This window comes from Lutjanus erythropterus, chromosome 19 (assembly GCF_056507025.1).
Source record: "Lutjanus erythropterus isolate fLutEry1 chromosome 19, fLutEry1.hap2, whole genome shotgun sequence".
NCBI classification, from domain to species: domain Eukaryota; kingdom Metazoa; phylum Chordata; class Actinopteri; order Lutjaniformes; family Lutjanidae; genus Lutjanus; species Lutjanus erythropterus.
In genome coordinates this window covers 21,770,606-21,796,582 of record NC_139335.1, presented here as the reverse complement: position 1 = coordinate 21,796,582, position 25,977 = coordinate 21,770,606, and the positions used below count along the sequence as shown (strand labels likewise).

Sequence of the window (25,977 nt, the reverse complement as noted above, 5' to 3'; positions counted from 1 at the left end):
ATATTATGGAGCCAATGGCAGTTTCATTTATGACAAGGATATTAGAGATTATTGATGTTTAAGATTTTGAGGAGCTTTCATCTTTCATGACTGCATCATGATTGCATTTAACATCCATTTGAACTTTTACCTCAGCTAAATCTGACATTCTGATTCTATTTTCTATTCTATTTTTATACTGAGGCTGCTCTAGTTTCTGTAAGTCAAATTCTTCTCAGTGCGACATTGTGTTTTTTCAGACACTGATTGACAGAAACACTGGAGCCCTGACCCGGTACAACAGTTGTTTCTAGACTCGAGAGTGCATTCATAGCCTGTCTTCTACAGACAGCCTGAAAGAGTCAGAATGGGGTTACGCACTCCCCTCAAACCGAAAAGACAGGAAGAAGAAACAAGGAATAGAGGAAGTGCTGGGGTGTATATGACAGAAATAGAGATGGAGAGAGCTTATATATGTGTGAGATACATGTGTAAAAAAAAAAAGAAAAAGAAAAAAGTGAGTGAGGAAGGCAGAGAGTTAGGCAAAAGTGGAAATGAAATTGGGGCAGAAAAATGTAGGATGAAACTGAATCAGGTGAATTTTATCAGTGCAAAAAAAGTGACAAAAATATGTTTCAGAAATAAGAAGAGGAGCATACTTGAAGCATTTTTAAGTGTATTCATAATTCATATACATATTGACAGGTTTCTAATACAGCATGGTTTTGATAGTGTAACTGTCTTCTCAGCTTGACATTTTTTTTTTACAAGAATAACAATAAAAAATGATAAAGACAACACCATGTACGACTCACTTTTAAATTTTATGGCAATGCTTCTTTTGAATGGATTTTGCATCTCCCGATCAAATCACTGCTCTGTTTCACTGAAGAATGAAACCATTCAAAAGTACTTGGTAAGGCTTACTCCCCACTCGCCAGTACGGTTGGCCAATCACAGCCTTCATATGACACCCTCTCCAAAGTTTTCAGTTTGAAAAATGTTTCACCACTGTCCGAGGGACTGACGCAACTGTCAGTTAAACGTAACTTCCTATGTAGACCGTACGCACTTGTGCATCCAGTACACAGTTCCACGCTGATGAAAACTCTTCAGTGTCCCATCCATCATCTTTTCCACTCAGCATGGTTAAAGATGGTGAACACGCATTAGTCCATAGTGTTATCTCCTCCTCTTACAAGTCTCCATCCTTCTCTTTGCACATTACGAACATTTGTACTTGAAAAATAAGATTGTGTCCATCTGATTTTTCATGAATACTATCTGTACCGTAAAAACCCCAGTGATGAAAAATAAGAACACTTTTCAAAAGGACCAAAATGGAATCAAAGACCCAGATATCGGCATTTTTTCAGCTTCTCACACACACTCACTTCTCATTCACACAGGTGACTTTTGAAAGGCAACAGATGTCCGTTCTCCAAGGCAATAATGTCTTTGTGGCAAACTCGACCCTGACATTCCAGACATCACTCTGGCTCCTCCCTCTCCAGGAATGAAGAAAAAAAATCCAATTCATGTGTTGACTGAATATAAAGTGAAATACATCCATTTCATTTTCAATGAGTAAATAATGATGAGGATACAAAATGATAATGAGGACTAAAATAATAATTGTGATCATCCTAATATAAGATAAGATACTACATTGTGAGAGGATACACAGTTCTCTCCTTTTCTTTCTTGGGTTTGACACCCAGCTTGCTCCCAATACGCCTCTTCAAAGCACTCAAAAGAAAACCAGAAAAAAAAAAAGGTAACTGATGATAAACACGAGTTTAACACTTTGAGGATGTCTGAGGAAAATCAAAGTAAGCCTAGAGAGGAAGTTTGTTTCTTTTGTTCTTTACAGAAAAAGTTCCTTTAGTTCCTCCACCAGTCTTGACGTCTCATTTTACTCCGCTTCGATCTTTGTAGTTTCTTTTAGGTTTTTTTTTTTTGTTTTTTTTTTTAACTTGTAGCGCCGTTCCTCTATGTTGCATGTCCATGTTTTTTTCTTTTTCTGCTTTTAAGTAAAGAGCAATATTTCTCTTAGAAAAAAAGGTTTCTTTTCTCCATTGTCTTAAATGTAAATAATGCTGATTCCTGTTGAGAAATTGTACATTCCCTTTTGTTGTTCTCCGTCACAGATGCCAGTCCTGTCCTTTCACATTGGGGGCTGCTTCACAAAAATGTCTTGTTTCTCAGTCCTCTATTGTCCAAACTAACCTGGGAAAGAGAACACAAAAAAGGCAAACATTATCACCAAGGCCACAGAGTCTCACATACCAAAATTTATTTAATAGAGACAACCTCTGTTAAAAGTCCTCTGAATTGGACTACTTGGCAATAATAACAAAACCTGTGATCATGTGACCGACTGAAGAACCATTCAAGCTGGCTGAGAAAAGTCAAAGCTCTGATTAACATACTGATACAAAAGTACTGATTATCTGACTCACAGATGCACTCCATATTGTTAAATATGTATTTGCAATTCGAGGCACGCACCAAAATATCTTATTTGTTTCTGTTTTAATGAATTTGAAAAAATGGATTTCAACAGTAAAACTACATTTTGTAACAAATCAAAGCGGCATTCTGCTGTAACCTTGCATGAAGAGAAAGAAAGGGAGAGCTATGGCGTTTCATGTCTTTAGTTTCCATGAGGACAGAATGGACTGAATGTGCGGGGGAGGCAATGAAAGGGAGTGACAGGCAGGAGTACAGCCACTAAGGTGAGGTGAGGAGGAGGAGGAGTGTGAGAGCAGGATGATTTTTCTCAGCAGGAGTCCGAGAACCAGCCAACAAAGAGTGTGGCGTAGTATTGCTGCAAGAAATTAAGTTGTCTGAATAGAAAAGGTATAAACAGCCCTGAGGCAACAAATTAGTTTCCATTTACTGAAGACCCATTATGAGAAACTGGTCTCTCACCAGATAATGGAAAAACAGCACTTCCCAGATGAAAATTTATTTATGGTGATCGAACCAACTGGGTGGAGAGCTGGGGTTTTACACTAGAAAATCGGCTACAGCAACAACAGCATCACAAAGGGCTAAATGATTTTGAAAAAATATCTCGTAACGATTATTTTGACTGATATTACAATTCCGATATGATTTGCGATATTAGAGTGAATTATCATTTTTACATCATTATTCTTATTTTCACTGAAAAACATATGACAATGATTATAGTGGGATTTTTGCGGGGATCTGCATCAAATAAACAGGTCTGTTAAATACGATGTGTAGGCCAGAATGTCTCTGCAGCATGACAATTTTAATTTAAAAATGGTATTTTGACACACATTTTGTCTTTAACAAATACTGCGCCTCCCGCAATTTGACAATTACAGTAGACCATATTGCAATTACACTTGAAATGTTGATTGACTGTTAAGCGTAATTACACTACATGCTAACATCCAATTAGGGAGGCTGTATTGTCCATTCTATATGATTTCATATGGATGCACCACTCTTGCACACTAGTTCACACTCTGAAAAGCATTTCCATTCCAAGTTTTGAAAGGAAAAAATAATAACAGATATTTTTGGATTAACAAATAATGTGTTGAGAACATCCTAAACATTTTGTCTATGACACAAGCTGAAAAAAAAAACCACACACACACATATAGGTACAAACACACAAACAACTGAGGCTAAACTTACAGCTCCCAGAGTCCTGTGTCTCTTCTTCTTCTCCGTTTCTCTCAGCCTCTCTCTGACTGCTCCAGGTAAACTGACTTGGCTGGCCGGATGCTCTGGGTAAACTGAGCGAAGAAGAGAGGAGGAGAGGTGAGGGAGAGAAGGGAAGAAAGAAAGAAAATTGCTGTGGTTAGCAAGAGATTGAAAGAAATGAAGCGGAATGGCTCGGGTGGTGATTGGGTGGTAAGGAACTACAGTGGCAAACAAAAAAGGATTTTCACTAAATCACACAAAAAAGAAATTTCCCTAGAAACAGTATACAAACCAACCTCTCCTTCTTTACCTTGTGCTTCGGACACCGCAGTGAGAAGTTATCTTCGTTCAGAGAGCAATCTAGAAGAGGGACAGACAATATCAATGCTGTGCAGATATTACCATACAGAGCAGTTTTACAGTAGCCTAGTCTGTTACATTGAGCAGGCACAAATATTCACTATTGGAAAACAGTATTTTAGTTTCACTCATTTTTTACAGTGCATCTGGTTTTAATGCATCCACTCACCTGCTTCAATGGCGCACAGGTAGTGGTAGCGAAGTGTACAGCCTTTGCTGTAGCAGCCCAGGGTTGAGCCAACCATCTCACAGTATGAACAGCACTGAGCACAGACAGAAAGTACAGCACTAAGAATTCTTGAAGCTGTAGCAGACAGTGAAGTACAGCTAAGGGCTTAGCAAAATGATAAAAATCAATAAACACATAGCACTATAAATAATAAATTATAGAGCATTTGTTGTGTTATTTGTGTGACATGTCTGTTTTTCAGGTAATACTGAAATTCAAAAACTTCCTTTTAAACAGCTGCAGGCGACGCTAGAAATAACAAGCTATAAACCTGAAATATCCCAAAACAGAACAATACAAAATAAACACAGAGGTCACTCACTGTTTCTCTGGCGCCATCTAGTGCCTCTTGCAGGCCATAAAGTCTCCCGTTGACAAGATATACTCCACTGGTCCACACTATACATCCTTCGTGGACCCACAGCTCCTCTGGGTCCATGGGCATCTGAGGCAGCTGCGCGAGTTGTGCCAAGGGTCCGAGGGAGTCCAAGGCTGGTGGAGGGGGCTGGAAGGGCAGGGACGCCTTGCTGTTGGATGGCACCATTCTGGGGGAATCCTCACTGGATTTGTGCCTCCTTTTAAAGCGGGGATGTGAGGTCAGCTTTCTGTGCTGAGGTCGCTGTTGAGCTTCGTCTGGTGGCTGCTGCAGCTGTTGCTGCTTTTGCGTCTGTTGCTGGTCAGTCTCAAGGTCTGGCTCTCTCTTAAGCTCGGGGATGGGTCGGATATCTAGATTCATGTCCCAGGTGAGAGATGTTGTTTTACTGGTGGTGGGGGAGGAGGAGGAAGAGGAGGCGGTGTTAATGAGCTTGCCAGCCGCATGGATCATCATTTCCTCTCTACCAGTTATGGAGGCAGTTCTGACTGTAGTGGTAAGAGATGTTGGGTTTGAATCTAGGCTGATGGCATAGTCACTCTCAGTTGAAGGCTTGGTAAACTGAGCCTCTTGTGTTTGTGTGTCTTGGACGGTGCTCAAAGCATTTGAGCTTATGTCTGAATTTGGTCCTGTTTTGTTTGTGCCTGTGGTTGCTTGACATTGTCTGACCTGTGGCTGGTTCTTGGGAAGCTTTGCAGCATATTCAGCTGGATAGAAAGGCCCGTAGAGATCTCCAAGGTGTTTGTAATTTGCCCATTTCTGACACAGGCAGCAAAGCAGGCGGCCAGAGTGATTGGTCTCTGTAATCACGGGCCCAGCAACAACAAAGCCAGATGAGGGAAGTGCTTTTCCTGACTGAAGTGTAGTTTCCACCTCGTCTGTCTCCCTTTTCTCTGATTCTCTGTCTCTCCTAGATAACTGGGAGGAAAGCGCTGAGGTCAGGAGAGAATCAATTCCACTCCCGCCTGCTTTCCCTCCGACTGCACTACGTTCTCCTTTCATCTTGTCCTCCTCAGCATTTACAATGGTGCACACTGCCCCAATCTCTGGTATTTTGTTCTCTACATGTATGTGTGGAACAAACGAGCCCTTTCTATTTGGATCCACGAATACTCTATTTGCGCCAAGGCTCGCTCCTACCCCTAAAGGTGTATCAGGGTCATCTTTGGCCACGGATTGTGACGCCGCCGCCGCTGCTGCTCCTCTCCTTCTCCTCCTCTGTCGTCCTCTTGCTTCTAATGGTCCATCTTCATCTTTTACACCTCTGCGTCTTCTTCGTACTGGTTTGACCTCAGTCTCTGGTTGTGTGTCCTCACTCTCAACATCCACTTTCACTACCTGGGTTAAAATGGGTGGAGCCAGCGGGGGAGTACTTTTATTGTCTGTCACAGGTGGTGCTGCGAGGTCTGGTGTGCTGCTGGTAGTCTGCACTGTCTGTGGGGTTGTGGTGGCAGCTGTAGTTGGAGTAGGTGGGGCTGGAGGAGCACTCAGAGTTGTGCTCTGAGCCTGTGCTTGAGGCTGGACCTGTGCCTGGGTTTGGGCTGGGTTCTGGACCCGTTTCTGTTTATTCACACTCCCTACAGGCCTGCCCTTCTTCTTGCCAGATGGGAAATAGCCTTTAGGCACAACACTCTCTGGTGGCTTTGACTCTTGTGGCGACAGACTGGACCTACCAGAGGACATCTGATGTTGTCTATTCAGCATGTGTCCTTGAGTCTGGCTATGGTGGGGTGGGGTGGTTCCATAGTAGTCACTGCCAGGATAATCATCAAATCCAATGCCAGATTCTTGAAGTTTCTGTCGAAGAAGATTAGCCGCAGACTGCTCTCCTCTTCTTGTCTCAAGCTGCTGGTAAGTGTTAGTGAAATGCTGAATGTCAGACAGGGCAGATGAGGATGGAGGTGGAGAACCCTGAACTGGGCGAGGAAGAGGTGGAGGAGGGGGTAAAGGTCCGAGCAAAGCAAAATCCTCCTTATCACCAGATGCTGAAGCCACAGCAGCTCCTAATCCAAAGTCAAAATCTTGTTGTTTTATTGTTTGGGACGTCTGATGAGGATCACAGGGGAAGGCAGACGAAGGTAACGGCCCAGTTTCATCAACTACTCTGAAGGGAATCATGTCGTTTAATGAGTGACTTTCTTCCATGTAACTATCATCCCCTCCTGTGACCCTAGGGAAATGTGCTAAGTCTTGGTCCTGTGAATCATTAAACGGTGGTATTTCTGAGTGAGAGAAGCCGGGGTAATGATTTGACTCATCATCAGCATGGCCTGCTGGCTTTTTAATATTTGGGGTGATTTTCTGCACTATTGCCTCCAGTTTCAAACCTCGTCCTTTCCTGGGAGGCAAAACCTTGGTATTACCACCTGATGGAGATAGAGGTTGTGAATAGGCATTCTCTCCGAGCAAAGGGGAAGACAGCCTGGGACATGGGATATCTGAACTAGATGAGTCATCTTCATTGTGATGGCTAGACTCAGACTGAGCCCCAGGGGAGTGATGTGAATTTGTGGCAGCCCTCTGCTGAGACGCATCCTGGAGTTGCCTTTTGGCGGGAATAGGAGAGATAAATGAACGAACTCTCCTTCGCAACATTAGCGGATTTGTGTCTCCAGAACCCCCAGCTTTAGTCTGACGCTGCACCTGTGGCTGAGTGGGGTTCACGTCAGTAGAAGGCTTAGTGGAGCTTGGTGGAGGGGGTGGGCAAGGATGTTTGGCTTCCTCTGTGGCTCCTCTGGAGACCTCAGGTTCAGCAGCATTTTGACCATGAGTCATTTGTGGAGGAACAGAGCTGTGTGAGGCTACAGGAGCAGGAGGAGGGGGAGGCGGAGGCGGGGGAGGCAGTTGTGTCCTGTAGTAGGTGTCTCCCTCTATCATTCTAGCACCTTCTCTACCAGAGTGCGCTGACTCCCACATTTTCAAATCAAAGTAAGCGCTTTGATGATGGAGTGAAGGCTTGGCTGCATGTTGTTCAGCGGTCATGTCAGTTTGGGAGATCATCCTCTGTCTCGGTTCTGATTGGCTGCCCTTATGTCTTCCTGGAGAAGAACCAGGCTGCATCATCATCTCCTTTGATGGCCTGTTCATTGCTTTTACCCAGTCACTCATGTCATGGGGGTGATGAGGGGGGCCACGGGGGTGAGGATACATCTGAAGCTTATTTGTAGATGGAGTCTGGGGGGATAAGCTGTGGTATGGATGGTGGGAGGGAAAATGGGGGTTACTGCGTGGCATCAGATTTCCTTCTCTTGTATCTCCATATCGATATCCAGGAAAAGTGCTGCTACTGCCAGTTGATAGATCAACGCCATGAAGATAGGACTGATGCCTTGAATGTGAGGACAGAGGATTAGTGCTGAGAGGATGAGAAGGCAAGGATGTAATATCAACACTGCCTCGCCTATAGGGGTCAGTATTCATTACAACAGATGAGTGAACAGACTTGGAATGATACTCCATATCAGCCTCATTAGCTCCACCACTGCCATGATGATCAGTTTGTAAATTTGCAGCGTCTAGGCCCGCCTCTTTTGATGCTGTTTCCATTTTCACCACTTGTTTCTCTCCAGTATCCTTTTTACTCAGATCATTGGCTGCTGCTGGAGAGGAAAATGGCTGTTGAATCACAGAGGCTCCACTCTGACTTTTCTCCCGCTCTCTCTCTCTGTCACTTTCTCTGTCCCTCTCTGGTGTGCTGCGTCGGTTTGGCGACACATCACAGATGACAGAGCGCCGCTCTGATGGGGCTAATATGGAGCCTGATGATTTTTGAGACTCTGTTTGACCAACACTGCCTGTTAGTGGCTCTGGCTCTTGCAAAAGGAGCTCCTGCACAGCAGAGGATGGGGTGGACGTATTAGATAATGCTTTTCTCTGTGGTAGAGAATAGTCAGCTAAGTTTATGTGTTTTGGTGGGGGTTGCTGAGACTCTGTAGGTTGTGGTAAATGACTCTGGGACACACCCAATTCAGTTTTTTCAGCATTTTGCAATATCTTAGTATTTGACCCTTCTGACTTCACTGAGGACTGAGGGTCTGCAGTAAAATCAGGCTCACTTCCATGCCTCTGGTTTGAAGGTGGGGCCTTTCCAGAGCTACCCATTTGGGCAGAATGAGCCGAACCCTCAGTCACTCCACTTTGCACCCTCATACTTTCAGTCATGCCATATGGGTGTCTGGTTGGAAACTGCTGTTGAACTTGGAGATGGGCTGGAAATGCCTGTTCTGGTCTGCCATAACGTCTATCTAAATTGTAACCTTGAAGAACCTCTTGTAAAAGGCTTGGAAATTGCTGCATTTGAGAATTATCCTCATGACCTTTAGCCCCCGTTCCTTGCCCTCTTTTGACCAAAGCCTCTGCTACAGAGCCAGCATCTTTTGGATGCACAGGGCCGTAACCAGTCTGTGATTGTTGGTACCCAAAGTATCTGGAATTTGATTCCATTACTCCTGCTGGGGCAGCCCTCGCTCTGCTCTTCATTGACAAATCTGAGCCATATGTTGATTCTGGGTGGCCATATTTATGCGGGCCTGACTGGAGGGGATTTTGATGCCGTCCGAAATTTGATTTCTGGTGAAGGGAGGAATATAGACTCAGATCTACACCTTCTTCACCATTATGACTGCTCGACTCTCTTAAATAAGAGTGTGACTGTTTCTCTTCTATACAGTTGTCTTGGGGATGCTTGCTTTTTTCGGTGTGACTTCCCTCAGACCGAGCAGAAACGATCACACCAACGCTACTGGCACTCTGCTGTTCCTCAGATGTGTGCTTTTCTTCCCTCTCATTATTGTGTAATCTGGATGCAGTGTGCAACCTATTTTCTTTGTCCTGACCATTTTGTGTATTGGCTTCTCCATCTCGTTGCATTTGGCTACCGCCTTTCTTTATTTTCTCAACTGCACCTTCACTTTCATTTTTGATGACTTCATGTTTAATATCTGTTGACTTCCTGTGACCACCTCTATGGTCATTATATGTTAAACCAGGCTCTGAGACACAATTTGGCTGTGAAGGAGGAATACTGGAGGAGGTGGATGAGGGGGATGAGGAAACTGGAGGTGTAGAGTGTGAAGTTGGACGGGTCTCTGACGACGGACATCCAAAGGATGGAGATGATGATGAAGAGGGAGGGTGAGCTTCATTTGCTTTTGCTTCAGAAGCAGTTGGTTCTTTTGAAGGTGAATCAGAGGTGACTGTTTTAACATTTGATGCTTGTCCAGTCTGTGTTTGAGTCTGAGATGGAGGATGATAGCCAGTTGGTTCAGATCCACTGCTTGCACCACTCATCTGCCTCACTCTCCCATGTTCCCCCTCAGAAAACTGCTCCTCACGCTCCACCTTGGTCCCTGATGAGCCTCCAACCGACATCAATGAGGAGTCTTCATCAGCACCTGCATCTAAGCTGGCACCATCACCAATTCCCACTGCACTTCCATCTTTAACTGTGCTAGTGCTTGACGCTGCACTTGCATTTCGACTCCTTGGTTGTGATGGGGGCACGCCATGTGTTGCCTGTTGCATTTGCACCCCATCTTTCCCCTTCTTCTGTGAAAGCACTGTGTCAGTGAGGAGCATGTGCTGAACTGTGTTTGGTAAATTGGCTACTTGTGAGCTCAAGGCATTAAGACTATTCAGGCCAGCATCCTGCATTTTGTCAAGTGGAGAAGATGAATAAACAGAGGAGCCTTCCTCTCGAGATCCAATTCCCGTGACTAGACCCATTTTGTTGCGGCCTGTTGGAGGGAGACTGCTCCCTCCGACTGCACTCATGCTGTGCGCTTTATGACTGCCACTGCTACCACAACTACTAATGCTGCTATTGGAGTTGGGTGTTGGACTTAACTGAGGCATGGTCTGCAGTAATCTACCCTGACCATGGCTGCTACGGGGGTTTGATGTTGGAGGATGTGAGGGACCATGACCTGAGGGGTTTCCGTGTGCCTCTGAGACACCCATCAAAGGGGAAGGAGAGGAGCTACAACTGGGGGAATGCACTGCAGAGGCAGCTGGGGAGGGGTTGGATATCGGGCTAAAGTTTTGGTTAATCTGGGTTTGTTGAGCATTGGGATGCATTGGTGATTTGGCTATTTCTTGAGATGCTGCTTGAGGTATACTGGGATTGGAGGCTTGATGATGTTTAGCATATACAGAGCCTGGAGATGGGCCCTGGTGCTGCATCTTGAGAGAGTTGTCATAACCTACACCTAAGTTGTGCTGCGAGTTGCGGTGCTGTAGTGTGGCTTGCTTGTGAAGTGAAGCATGTGTCTGTGGGGAATATCCAGGATAATTTGAAGCATGGTAACTCTGTTGAACATTCTCCATTGGCCCCACATTGTTAGCAGCAACTGAACTGGAGACTGAGTTTGAACTGGAGTTGACACTGGGAGAACTGTTGACTTTGGGATCGAACCCAGTGCTAGCAGCCCCATCGAGATATCTCTGCGGAGGGGGGCTGTACATTCCTGATGACCCTGTGGATGCTCCACCCTGTGGGGAGTAGTGTGGGTATTGAGGGGTCATTCTGTGTCCAGAGTGTGAATAGCTCCTATGCTGCTGTCCATGGTGGACAGCTGGGAAGGTCTGCCCATGCTGGCGGTGCTGCAGTTGAGAACCTGCCACCGACTGCATTGCAGGGTTCTGACTTATATTGTACTGATGAGAAGGAGAGAACGCTCCAGCACCAGCACCTCCACCTGAACCAGCACTGGAGCCGTAGTCCACTGGATATGGTGACATTAGGCCAGATGATGTTGCAGAACCAGATCCAGCATGCCGGTACTGGTGAGGTATATGTCCATCAATATTAGGGTACCCAAAGCCTGCCCCATAACCCATGCCACCCCTTCTGTGCCTGTCCTTTCCACCCATTGAGAAATAATAATCCATGACATCCTTCCTATAAGGGTTGGTGGTGCTGCCACTGTGAATGTTACCCTGTGTTGGCGGTGGCTCCACAGCTCCTCTGTTTCTAGCACTGTAAGCAAGCATGTGGCTGGCTTGAGTTGGGTGGTGATGGCCTCTGTGCAGGCTCTGCTGTTGCATCCCTGCGTAATCATCTGTCATCCTTGGGGAGATCTGGGGATCTGCTGGCTGAGGGGGATATGGAGGTCCTCCTCCACCCCTCCCACTGAACCCCGGGGGGAGAGAGGGGGGAGCTGGACTGTTAGAAAAATTCTGCATTGTTTTTCCAAGTTTGGATTAAAAACGGAAATATCTGTCAGTGTCTATACCAGGGAATGCTTCTGATCAGAAACTGGAAGGCTTACGGCAGTAACCATAAATGACAAAGAGAGAGTCTAGGGCCTGGCAGTAAAACAAGGAAATGCTTTCGAAATCCACCAAAGAGTTCAAGCTGAGGAATATATATCGCAGATGTTATAATCACTTTTTTTTGTAGCAGAATGTGGGTAGGGAGGTTTAACAGACAATGATTTCATTAATATATGAAAAGGCCAAATGGTGAAAATCTTTCTTCTTCAATTTGATGATAATATGTGTGTTAATGTGTGTGTGTTTTTTTTTAAAGATCTTAAAAACGGAATTTTCAAAAAGAAAAAAAAAGAGATATGTAGTGAAGCAGATTTCTACTGCAGAAAAATACAAGACTAAAAATGTGCAGTCATTTCCATGAAGCGGTTTGGCACTGAGCGGGCAACAATATCATGGACAACTGACGCACGACCGTGTGAGACGTTCAACCTCAAATGTCTTTAGATGTATACGATCTGCTATAATCACAGCTCAAGAGATCAGAGCTATGTTAGGGTTAAATTATGTTATGATCCAACAGCATCTTGTGCAAAAAAGAGAAGAATCTCAATAAAACCATTGAGACTGTGTTCCGTCACAGCAATCCTTCAGTTCGTTAAGTTTGCCGGGACCTGACTCACACCTGTGTGAGACAAAAACTGCAGTAACTTGAATCAAGAGGTCTGAATACAGACCCTCACTGAACACTGCCAGAGGCAAACACTCCATTGATATTCTCATCAGCTCTTGGATGCAGAGTGTAATACTTTTGGAGATTTTTTTTTCCTTGGTCATTCCCTTTCAAATACTGTTTTGTTTTGTTTTTTAGTTTTTTGCTACTGCATGCATTCCTTCGGACTGTAGAAGTCTTTGGTCCCTATTTAGTAATTGTTCTTTGTTTGACTCCGTGTTCAGATTCCTCTTGGTGTTCTCCTGTATCTTCAGCGTGTAGCTGTCTTACCTTTGTTTTTTCTGTCAACCATCATTTAATTCTACCTACTTCCATGGCAACAATTTTCCAAAGGAGGGTAATCCATTTATTCCACTTCAAGTTCAGTCAATTCAAGCTCCGCTTTTCTGTTTCTCTTCAGTATTTCCATGTAGATAAGTTCATTTTCCAGAAGCTGCTGACCAGAAGCCTTCACAACTCTGCAAATACAAAAGATGGGTCAAAAAAGTTAGCATGCAAAGATGAAAAGCTACTATTCATTCACCATATATTGTCATAAATCTCTGTTGATGTAATTAAATAATTATAGAGAAATGCACTGCAGTCATGCAATAATATTAAACTGCCTATCTGAGTTAGTTTAATATTTGTTTGTCAGTGTATTTTTAATCAGTAATATAATTTCAACAATCCAGATGTAAATCATGACACGTTTACAATAAAACTTGAAACAAAACAATTAAAATAGCATTTGTTGAGGCTTTCTGTAACTTAGAGGATTTTACTTTCAAATTGAAAAAGAAAATCTCAGTGATTATGTAGGATCACATTTTACTGATTACATCAGTATTCCCAATTAGAGGATTTATATTTAGTTGTCCCCCACAATAATCACACAGGTCCATCACAAATGATTCACCAAACCAACAATAATGGTAACAATACTTCCATATTACATGCACTGTTCATTCAACTCCTTACTTCATGACTTAAAAGGCTTTCTGGCCTCAATATCAACACTCCTCTTTTAATATGCACTCAGAGTACAGCCTTAACAATACATGCCTAAGCTGTCTCTTCTGACTGATAACAAACAGGGTTGGTGGAAAGAAAAATGGGTTAGCGGCAGCATGCAATTAAGGCAACAAAGTAACATAGACAAGGTCACAAACACTACTTCACATGTAAACAAACAACCTCGTGGAGCCAAGACAGAAGCAGACAATCTCCAACCACTTTACAATGAGACTGAAGACCATTAAGTTTAGTGTATTTAACTTGTTTTAATGGGATTTCATTATTATGGGTGATAATTAAAGGGATGACGCCACCTTTATGGGGTCAGGGCCCACAATTGCCATATGTGACACAAGCCTCTATCGTCTGCCTCAAATACTCTATAAAATGGTTAATGGCTTTAACACAACTTTGAGTGACTTTTGTTGTAGTGGTGGAGACTTGCTCTAAGCCACATGATAAACTAAGTCATCACTGTTTCTGATTAGAACTATTAGTATAACTGGTGTTTGTTGATCTTATTTTTATGAATGTATCGTGATGATCACCTAGAGTGATGATGAGCAGCTGAATGAAGAAAGTGGGAAAAATACAGGACCAGGATGACTACAGAACAAACTGACCATACCGTGTAAACCAAATAAAAAAAAAAAAAAAAAAAAAAACTCAGTGGTGATTCCTTAAGACACAATACTCCCCGCGGTCCACAGTCTAATGTGCATCTATTGTTGAGGTTCCTGACGTGAAAAAGTTTGGGAAACCCTGGTGCAGACATACACCAAGCTACACAATAACAAGTCATCACTGTTTATGATTATAATTTTTAGCAGAACTGGTATTATTTGTTTGTTGATCTTATCATTAGTGTGAATCTATCATCACAAATGAATTGTTTTTAACTACAAAGAGTGATGATAAATAGTTGACTGTAAAATGTGCAAGTACAGGACCAGGATGACTACAGAAAAAACTAACATCTTGTAAATCAAATCGAGTCTGACAAAGTGGTTTTCAAACTGGGGTTTAGGGACCAACAGGGGTCCTTCAGTGAGCCGTAGGGGGTCCCCAGCAAAAAGAGGAAAATAATATTTTAAGTTTTATTATTTTTTTTTTTTTTTGGAAGTTGGAAAAATAAGAGAAGCAAAAAGGTTGGCTGTTTTGAATATTTGCAATTTATAGTGATTATAGTTTGACCATTGATTGATTATGTAGACTTTAATGCCTTCAAACCTGAAAACTTAAAAAGATTACTCAACGGTCTTCACAAACGTAATAGTTTTAACCACAGAGTGATGATGAGCAGCTGAATGACGAATGTGGGAAAAATGCAGGACCAGGATGACAACAGAACAAACTGGTCACAACTTGTAAACCAAACTGAGTCTAACGCCATGGTTTTCAAACTGGGATTTGGAAACCAACAGGAGTCCTCGAGTGAGTTGTAGGGGGTCCCCAGCAAAAGAAGGAATAAGATATTTTAACTTTTATCACATTTTTTGAGGTTGGAAAAGCAAGAGAAAGAAAAGGGTTGCCTGTTTTGATTGATTGTAATTTATAGTGATTCTAGTTTGATCACTGATCGACTATGAAGACTTTATTATCTTCAAGCCTAAAAATAAAAACAATTACTCAGAGAAGATTTCTTAAGACAAAATACTCTCTATGCTATCCTTGATCTAATGTGCACCTATTATTGAGGTCCTTGACATGAAAAAGTTTAGGAAACACTGCAATAAATCACAAATCATCACTGTTTCTGACTATAACTCTACACATAGCTGGTATTATTTGTCTGCTAATCTCATCATTAGTGTAAACCTATCATAACAAATGTAGTGCACTGTTTTTCACCACAGTGAAAAACAGTGGTGATGAGCAGCTGAATGAAGAACTTTGTGAGAAAACTGGACCAGGATGACTACAAAACAAACATACCTTTGTAAATCAAATCCAGGCTAACATGCTGCATACAGATCTACGTTCAAGTGTCACATTTAAGGGTCAAATCTAAATTGGTGGAGCTGGAGAGACACTATTGACCTCCATCCGTGTATGAGCCAATATCTTGATTACTAATTAATCACAGCAGCTCACTGTGCACGACCAGGCAACAGCATTCACAATACACAGAACAGTGCAGCAATAATACAAACTGGCTCAATGCAGTCTGTAAGTCAATCAATTGCATAGCTGCCTAATTGATGGGAGCATACGCAATTTTCTTTGCAGATAATTATCAAACGTCAGCTCTGGTATATTTTTGATGGTTTGTCGTCTCATGGACACAACACAAGCTTTAGTAGCCACATTAGCCAACAGCAAGGTATACGCATTACAATTAGCTTTGTAGTGCTGCCTCTTTTAGCTTTGTAAGGTTAGCGTTAGCTGAAATACCTCACATACTGCAAATTAAATATGCGAGCTAGCCGCATATGTTGGGAGCTAGCTAAGCTACAAACCACTAGTTAGTTAGCATCGTAGCAAGCTAGCTAATTTGCGTTTATTACGTTATTACGAGCATTTGAGCGTGTGCACAAAACGTTAGTTATAGCAGGCTAAAGGCACGGGGCAGCCAGGCAGCGTTTAGCTACAAAAGAGAGGTGATTAGGTGCAGATGTTTCCCCCTCACAAATTCACTGGGGCTCTGAGTAAATGGGTTAGCTAGCATAAATAACGTATGCTGGCTGGCAAGAGAGCTGGTGTGGGTACTGCATCAGAAAATTATCATCACGCAGCCTGACATTTCCCTTGAATAAACAGAGCTAACCAGGGAGAGGCAAGTCAGTCACAGACAGGCTAGCTAACATACTCTAAATGCATACCTGAAAACGTAGCAATACAAGGCCCCTCGAAGACTGAAAGGCTGTTTTGTGACAATCCCGCTGCTGTGGCAGGAAACCCCAGCCTAGAGTCGACTGCTCCGCCGCTTTCCCCTCACCCTTTTGAGTCCAGACAACCCCGACCAGCGGCGGCGGAGTCGGGGGGCCCCGTCACGACACTCAGATCCCGGGCCTTTCTTCCGATTCCCCCTTTTTTTCTTTTGTCCTCACCTCCAAAATGATGAGAGCAGAGCACAATCGGGGTGCCTGTAGGTCCCGTAAGCAGTGAGGTCCATACACCCCCGCCCCCTCCTCCTCCTCCCCTCTTGTTCCCTCCTCGCCTCTCTCTCCCTCTCTCTTTCACACACCGCTGAGGTGATTCCACCTATCTCCAACTAAAATTAAACACACTGCCATCTCACAAGCCTCCACTAACATCTCAAGATCTCAGGCGTCACTTTCCGCCACTAAATTGCATTTGCATGCCTTCATCATTAGCTCGACCTATTCGCTTTCCTGTTAGACTACTGTGTTTTTTTTTCTTGCAACAGAAAGACCGCCTTGAAAATGCATACACACTCATATTCCTGCACCCCCTCCCTCATCTCTCTCCATCACATCCCTCCAACTCCCCTCCCTCTCTCAAGCCTCTGCTATTCCACTGATTTTCACCTATTTCTACCAGCAAATCTTAGATTATAAGAATATTGCAAATGTATTTTTTACATGCCCAGGCTGAGCGTTTTATCACAGCTCCTTTGTTCTTGTTTCATCTCAAGTGAAGATGAATCAAGGCAGCCTAATGAAGGCACAAAGGCAATATGGAGAGGAGACAGGCTTGAATGGAGTGGTAGGTTATGTCTGAAATGAATAAGTCAATAACAGATAATAAAAGACAATTTGTGAGCAAATAGGTGCATCTGCATCAGAGGGAGATTGCAGTGCCACGGATGAAGCTTATTAAGTTTATTGTGGTCTCTTAATGCTGAAAAGCAGACACATTGTACACACAGTGCAATTTTTTTCACAAAGAAAAGCCACTTAAATCATTACCATAATATCACGCCATTGGTTAATGTTTGACACGACACGCTCAGAACATCATCATGGCCACAACAACAATGGAGGTGCTACAAACAGAATCCTTTTCCCATTAAATTTATTGTCTCTGCCTGAGCTTATCTGCTCTCACACAGGGCCAGTGAGTGCAGTGCAGACCCACTCACGCTCTCCTACCATCATAATGATGTGCCCTATGCCCCCCATCCATGGTGCTGCACTTTTAATGTACTGCTGTGTGTCATACACTCACACACACACACACACACACACACACATTCACCACGACATACATACAAAGAAACCACATATGCACATACAAAGACACACACACATACGATCATAAAAATCCAGTCAAGCACACGCGAACAGTGAGCACACAAGCATACACACATCCGAATGCAGTCACTCACTTCATCTGTCAATCATAAGAGTAAAATCTCTCAGTTTCTAAACAACAGTTCAATACATTTCATTCCCTTGCAGATACACGTCTATTTCTATCATAGTTGCCATAGCAACTGCATCACAGAGCCTTAACTGTGGATAATTTTCAGGCTACGTATCTACACTTGCTTTTTACATGTGCAATTTCATGCAGACACTCTTGTTTTGCTGCTACGAATCTTCAGCCATGAATCACTTACATGCAGTTGTGTATTTGTATTGCCACTAAGTCGAAGTGAAAGAGCTGAGAGGCAAGATAAAGGGCATTGATACTCTGAGCCAGCAAGTCAGCCAGCCAGGCCTATCCAATCAACAGGAACGCCTGCTGGGATACACACAGACTCTCTCCATCATGGACAAGGTCACAAAATCTTCCAAAGAGGAGGCTCAAAGCACACCGTTAAAGAAAGCAGACCAGTGTTGAACACACTTAATGCTCTCCACATCTTTTTTAAACACACACACACAATCATGTACTCACACAGTCCAGCAGATCGGTCCTTTTTCTTCTATTGTGCTGCCAAAGTTGGATGCTTTTTACAGAAAATGCACCATTTTAACCACATACTGCATGTTCAGACCTGCTCTTCTGGTAATTACAGAAAAATGATTTTGATTAACAGCTCCCTTCTCTCTCCAGCTGGTCCTTTAAGCATTTATATCAATTTGCTTGATTGTATTGGTACAATCTTAAAGTCACCTTTGAGACAGATTTGAAAATAAAAGAGCCTGCCATGACGCTTTAATTCTACTGTTTAAATCATTCATATATTTAGTCACATAATACTGATGAAAAACGTTTTTCATGCCTCAAAAGGACTCATGGACCCATCATCTGTGTGCAGACAAGATTTGTTTTGTTTTGCTTTTTGGCAGTCAGTTTTTATTGTAAGTCAGCAAACCATACAAAACAAAGATATGCTGTGACTTTATGAAATATAAAATTCTAAAAACATGGAATTATCATTCTTTTTTTTTAAAGTTATGTTTTGGGCTTTTTTGCCTTTATTACATAGGACAGCCGAAGAGCAGACAGGAAACAGGGTGAAGACATGCAGCAAAGGGCTGCAGGCAGGAATTGAACCAGCGGCCACTGCAGAGGACTAACAGCCTCCATACATGGGGCAGATGCTACACCAACTGAGCTACAGGGCTGCCCCAGAATTAGCATTCTGTCAGTAAGCATAAACAGAGGGCACCCAAGACATAAGAGCATGTTAGGAGATGGAATAGAACAGTCATCTTCAAAGTGCGGTGCCTTAATTTTAAAAATAAAATTGAATTATCATTATGTGAATTATTAGAAAATATAATTTACAATGATAGCATAACATATCGAAATTTGCCGCAATCATCTTTCTAATAGCCCACCAGTTAAAACATAATTCATCCCATCATAATCAATCAGTCTTGACCTGGGCTGCCATGAAGCTGCTCTGCTCCTCTAATTTAGGGTTAATTTGCAAAAATGGACACATTTCTTAAATGAAAAAGCCCTGATGAGCAGACCTACAGTTCAGCTGACAAAAGCTCGGCTGCAAAAATCTGAAGGACTCCTGGCCAAGTAAAACTTGCAAGTATGATGTAGCATGCATAAAGTATGGATTTACTGCCACACATAAGACTAGCTATGAATGCCCCGAATGCTTTCTTTGCTTCGAGACCCGTTCAAATGAGCTTTGCCATGAAAAAGTTTGGGAACCCCTGCATAAGAACACAAACTAATAGTACTGACAGCGATGAAAAAAAAACAAATAATTTATCACAAGAAGAAGAGATAAAGTAAGGAGTTAATAAAACAGTGCATGCCTGCATAACACACATATCTAACATACACAGAAAAAATAGAGGGAACTAAACATCTAAACATGTTGGATTGGGAAAGTTAGAGACAATACATTGTCTTTACAGAGTGTTTTTCAAGGATTCAGTGATACTGCACCAGGTACTTACTGTGTACTCATTGGCACCATTAATTCGAGCTGCTGAGAGCTCCATGTATATCTAAAAAGAAGATGATCCAAGTTCTAATAAAAAGAGAATGAGGTCGCTTCCAGGGGGTTGCAATCATTTTCCTCACTGCTGTCAGCCCAGCAAAAATAGCACACTTTTCCAGTTTAGACAGATTAAGAATTGATAGGTAATTTAAAATCAAAGCACACAGAGTTACAGGCACTGTTTCATGTATCAGATTAGATCATTTAGATGAAACACTGTTCCAGAATTGTCTGACGGGAGGACGGTCCCAAAACACATTAAGAAATGTGTCCTGAACCTTCATTGAGCACGGGTTACATAAAGGTTCACTGATCATTTTCGTGCGATGGAGTTTGACAGGGGAAGGGAATGTTTTGTGCAAAAAAAATTGAAATGGATTTACTGATGATCTGGGATGCAGGACACATCACGGGTGATGGACCACTGTGCGCAAATAAGATGAATAGCACCCACGTTGCTTTTGTTGTCTTAAATTCATCGGTCATGCAGTTTTCAATTTCAAATTATGATAAAATATGAGGACTTCAGTTTCATTTGGCTGTATTTTCATGACAGGAAACATCTCGAGGCTGTGATGCATTGTGTCACTAACAGCTGATATTGCCATGACTTGTGCTCTGCTTACAGGAATGGCTGAAATGTTACCAATCCTTGAACAAATACGAGAGCTAAACAATGTGTTGACTACATTATGAATAAGACCTTCACATTTGCAGTCAAGCACCACCCAGCTAGGCAAACTTGTAAGTACACAACAGAAGAGCCGTATGAGAACGAGCACATTCTGCATCTCCTTTTTTTGACACATCTAGACATCTGAGAAAATATCTGCACTTTGTAGCTTAAGTGAATATGTGAGCATTGCCCTTGAAACACCAAAACCGGCGCACACATTTACATAGAATTAATTTTGATGCATTGAACGTGTCTGTCTGGTTTTTCTGCTGAAGGTCCACAGGCCTGAGATGCAGGCAAGTTGGATGTTATACCCAAGCAAGTGAACTAAAACTCAGCAGGAACAGAGTTAAGATGAGCGCGTGAAGAGAGGAACAGTGGATAAGCAGTTGCACTGTGCGCTCCCTGCTCACAATGAATACAATCCACTCTTAAGAGTCATTTCTGTGTGAAGGTGAAAGGCAGGTTGGAAGGTACTTTCTGCTTCTGATTATGCCTGTGGATATAACAACCAATAATGACTCCATTCTGAGAGCTGAGACATTTGTAAGACTCGCTTGTTCCCGCAGCACAGGGGACAAATGTCACTTAAAATGTGTGGTATATTATACTGGTGATAGTTTCAAGGTTTAATCTGCAATTCTCTCAAAAAACAATGTATAGACTCATAGTATATAATCACAACATCAATCATCACGTCATCATTTTAGCCATCACATAGGTGTGTGGCGGTGGTTGTATCTGCAGACGTCCTGATCTCTGCTTATGTTTTCTCCTTGTTTTGTTGTGCTTGGGAAATTTCATCAACACAAAATTTTTGTATTTGACAGCTCGGACAGATTTTACTGACTCTCCCTTTAATATCTGTCCTACATGGTTAAAACAAAATAGGTTTTTAAGTTTTGAGCCCAACTCAAACTCTATGCTTTTGAGATAGTTTTACAAACCCATAATAATTTCTTGGGAGAATGTTGTCTTCTTCTTTAGATAAACTTGAATATTTGAATTTTAGAAACCCAAAAATTGTATTTCAAAATTTGTTGCGTAAACAATAATGGTTAAAAATTTACGATTTTCAATTGCAACCATTTGATTTTCAATAAACCAAATGCACAGTGTGAAGAATTTTTGAAATAGTATTTTAGGGGGGTTCTAAAACTCAAAGATTCGAGTTTAGCGAAAGAAGAAAATTATCCCAACAAAAGATTTTAGGTTGGTTTATTATTAGGTTAGTTTGATTCAAAGTTTAAGGTTGATTCAAAACTCAAAAAACTAGTGTAGGAAGTTACCTTGAAATTCTGAGTTTTCTCAATTTTTTTTATAGTAAACTAACAATTTTAGTTTTTTTATTTATTATTTTTATCCCATACCATTTTTATTTATTTTTAGGCATAAATATATGTGTGTATGTGTGTGTCAGTGTAAAAACTGAATTTAATTGGCTTTGTTTTTTGTTTAGACAGCGGGTAAAATAGGTGCTAAGAGGGATATAAAACAGTCAGAACAACATCCATGGGCAGCATCAGCATCCTGGTGCATCCAGCTCTCACAGCAACAATCAGTGACAAAGCAGCAGTGATTTGCAGTTTCCTAGATGACCACATGGAGTCAGAGTCATACAACAAACATGCAGCTGTGATGCTCGGAGGCTGGCCTTGCATTACAGCAGTGGGCTGAATAAAATGAAAAATAGCCCTCATATTATTTTGTCTGAAATCCCAGTTCATCCGTCCCTTTGAAGTGAATGCTTCTAAAGTTATGCTTTGGTACAATTTCACAGTCTTTGATCCTTTTTTCATCTGGAGTGTTCTACAATATCACAATTAGTGTCCCACGGACATTAAGTATTATATGAGGAGAATGGGCCCAGCTTTGATAATACATGGTTGAAAACATCATTCTGAGGACACAGAGAAATGAGATCTTGAACTTTGATTGCTACTAGGCGTGGTGTCCCTCTCACAATCTCGGTGAAACTCTTCTACATCAAAAAGCATGATGCAGCCCAGTTGAAACACACTTGCAACAGCTCCGACTCCAAACCTGTGACCTTAACAAAGTCTGATGATGCAAAGATGTATTTCTCTCAAAGAGACATAATCACTACTCTCTCTTTCCACCACCATTACAGTGATTGTTCCCAAGCAAACAAGTGATATTTACCAAATCTGTCGATCATAACGAATACTGCAGCTATCTCACTTAAACACATACATTAACAGTACAATCACTTGTACACGAAACATGAGAGTACTGAACTGAACCAGAGCACTGGAGGTATCAGTGATCAGCATCAACCAGCAGGGGGCGCTCTCTCCTAAAGTCCCTCACAGATCTCACATTACTCTCCCTCTCACACTGTGGCTGGCTGCCACACTCTCATCGTCGCCTAGCAACCTCAGAACCCTGCCTCCAATCACTACGGATACCGGGAGGGATGGAGGGAGGGTGGAAGAGTGTGAAAGAGGCAGAGGGGCAAGAGGAGGAGGAGGAGGAGGCATCAGCATCCTGAGCAGCAAAACTGAAAGTGTGCGAAGGTAAAAAAAAAAAAAAAAAAAAGAAGTTGTTGTAAGGCTTTCAGAGGTGGATCATGTTGGCTGGTGAGGGATCTGTGAGGGAGGGTGATTCATGGAGCCAAGGTGCTCAGGGACATATTGAGATCATAATTCAAATCAGTCATTTTACAGAATGTGAAGTGGAGGAGAGAGATTGTCCCAATTAAAAGAGAAATATGTAATATATTTACAGCACTAATCCATAAAACGATGGTGATATGTCATTATAGATTAAGGAAACATGCTAAGTTGAAATACTGGCTTGTCTGCAGCCATATTCTCCTTTGAAATTCCATTCTGGTCTGAAATGTCCTTTTTTGTTTGTCCGTTTCATGTTTAATAGAATTAATGCAGAATGTCTGCCGAATGAGTAAGTGTCTGTTAATGAGTCATAATAAATCATTAATAATCTTTTAGGTGGAGGAGATGTTTATAACCGTTAAATTCAGCAAAATGTTAAAATGGAGTCTGTGACTTATCTTGGGTCATGATTTTTAGAAAGAGACACTGGTTTTGAAATTTTCAGCTGCATTTTTTTTTGGCACTTTGAGCCCCACAAGACGTGTGCCATTTAATCCCATATTATTGGAGAGAGGGCAGACGTCTCTATGGCTGATGTCTTAAAAACCAGGCTCAGACTAAAACAATCTAGATCGATAAATAGCACTAAAGGAGAAGGGAAAAATATGTATTTTTGATTTTGGTGTGAATTGTTTCTATTCTATTTCTTTTTCTGTTTCCAATGTAAAAAGATGTAAATCTTAATAATTTCAGAGAGCTTTGAATTTATAAACTTTTTTTCAGTTTCTGACTTTTTAATGTCCCCCAGTTAAAGGGCAGGAGGTTGTGGGTAGTTTAGCTGAAAATAAAAAGAGAAAAAAAGATGAAAAGTACAGTATGAGGATGTGTAAATACATTTCTTAATTAATTATGAAATACTGAATAATTTTTAATGCTTTGTACATAGAAACTCGGTTTTCGGACTGCAGTATTCATTTTTGAACATTAGGGTCTTACATTCTCCTTGAAGCCTGTTTGTCTTGAGGGTCCCCATTGCTTTACCCCCACAGCTGACGGTTCCTCCTCCATCAGCAACTCCTCCTCTCTTCTTCTACTATCACCCACCTTCTCCTGTAGCCCATTAAATTTGATGGTGCCATCATCATATCCAGTCTGTCCTTGTGACTCGTGGCAGGCCTCTGTGCTTTATTACCCCACTCTTCCTTGGGGGGCCTGTACTCTTGTCTCCGGTGATCTATGTTTCTGTCACACACCTTGGGCACATGTACATACATGTACACACAAATGCACACACATGTACAAACAAACCTACACATGCTGCTCACATTTACACAGGTATCCTGTAGATGCCACACAGTCACACGTCACATATCAAGCCTGTATAACATTCAGTGTATTATATGTCATGCATACAGAGCACAAAGAAAACGCACTTCGCACACACACCCACACATGCTCGTCACTCACAGTCACAACACACAAGCTTTCACACACTCCTCGTGTGATGCAACAGTGACCTTAGACACTGGATCTCCTCCCCCCTGTGGCGGCTGTCATGTTGGGATGCGCCACACAGATACACGCATGACAGGATTTAGTCAGGAAGACTGAGCCATGTTCAACGTCAGGACGACAACAGGAGTCAGTGGAGTGAAAGCTGAGAGGTTGTGTGCAGCTCGTAACAGACACAATATGATACTCAAAAACAGACTAACATGAGACAGCGACTATAAACAGATTATATAGAATATAATCCTACATTTTATAAAATTACTGCACAGGTGAGTTTATAGGAACACAGCAGAGGGAATATTTACCAACTGTGCAGCAATAATACACTTAATACACTACAGGGATGGCATTAAATAAACATATTTACATTTTTTTTAACACTATTAAAGATACTACAGGGAGTTTTTAACTTTTGATGAAACTGTCTCAATTTGATAATGATGCCTCTACATGACCTACATAAGCAAATAAGACTGTCCGTTTCTATATAATCACTCTTAATGCCTGTCACCGGGTCAGATTCTACTTGAAATCAGATGAAACGAGCCTGTGTTTATATTTTTCCAAGCAAAATTACAGTGAGTCATATGTTACCCAGTTAAAAGGAAGCAGGGTTTTTTTATTTAGATAATTACATTTTTGACGTTATATTTTGTGGTTATGGTCGTGGAAACAGTACTGCTTTTGTCCACAGGGGCCTCTGAAATCAACACAATATGAAGGTTTCTTGCAGCTTTAAACAGTGTTTGTAAAGGAACAGTTCTTGTTGATCACTGTGGTGTAGGATATGATATGTTATGTTGGCACAAGGCCTCGGCAATAGAACAATAGTGAAATGTGTAAATTAGCAACAGACACTTAATCAATAGCATTAAAGGCATTGTACAATAAAATGTTCAATAGTTTTACTGAAATGAATTAAGTGCCAAAAGTCATGAATGCACATGACAAATATGCCCTGGCTCATTATCATATTGCTTGATATTGGACATGCAAAGAGCCAGTCATTCAACATGTGTGTTGTCCAGATTCACCACTGAAACAGAAACAGCATAGAGTGAGATATGAGTGCAGACGGCGAGGAAATTGCTAATAATAGAGGTCAGGCCAGCTCACCAGTCTCTTAAGTCTATTATCTGTGTGCCTTGATATAAAAATGTGGCAAAATCCAAAGTGAGGCAGTTAATTTCAAAATAAAGTGGTCAATTTCAACCTGTTTTTCCTGGTCTTTATTAAAATAGGTCATTAAAAATTATCAATATCAATCTATATCGACTGAAAAGAAACATTTTATTGTGATAAATTTCTCTTTAACTTTTATCATC

At 41.8% G+C, this 25,977-nt stretch overlaps 1 protein-coding gene across 2 annotated transcripts; it reads right to left on the bottom strand.

Annotated features, from left to right (window-relative positions):
• Positions 1-638: 638 nt before the first annotated feature.
• Positions 639-16,709, bottom strand: tcf20 (transcription factor 20). 2 transcript variants are annotated; one of them, XM_084743520.1, is made up of 6 exons: positions 16,389-16,709; positions 4,578-13,028; positions 4,196-4,289; positions 3,963-4,026; positions 3,658-3,758; positions 639-2,208 (listed from the first exon to the last, which is right to left on the bottom strand). In XM_084743520.1, exons 2-6 carry the CDS (start codon positions 11,808-11,810, stop codon positions 2,204-2,206), a joined length of 7,497 nt encoding a protein of 2,498 aa, XP_084599646.1. In that variant the 5' UTR covers positions 11,811-13,028; positions 16,389-16,709; the 3' UTR covers positions 639-2,203. The 2 variants fall into 2 exon arrangements, with proteins under 2 accessions (XP_084599646.1, XP_084599648.1); XM_084743522.1 differs by having other exon boundaries at positions 3,977-4,026; positions 16,389-16,708.
• Positions 16,710-25,977: the final 9,268 nt, after the last annotated feature.

What these genes read in the sequence shown, in the direction of transcription:
- tcf20 (XM_084743520.1), bottom strand. Translation starts at nt 11,810, where the DNA reads ATGCAGAATTTTTCTAACAGTCCAGCTCCCCCCTCTCTCCCCCCGGGG. An exon ending in TAGATGGCGCCAGAGAAACA is followed by an intron (nt 4,290 to 4,577) that starts GTGAGTGACCTC and finishes GTCTGTGCTCAG; the next exon opens with TGCTGTTCATACTGTGAGAT. An exon ending in CACAAGGTAAAGAAGGAGAG is followed by an intron (nt 3,759 to 3,962) that starts GTTGGTTTGTAT and finishes TTCTTCGCTCAG; the next exon opens with TTTACCCAGAGCATCCGGCC.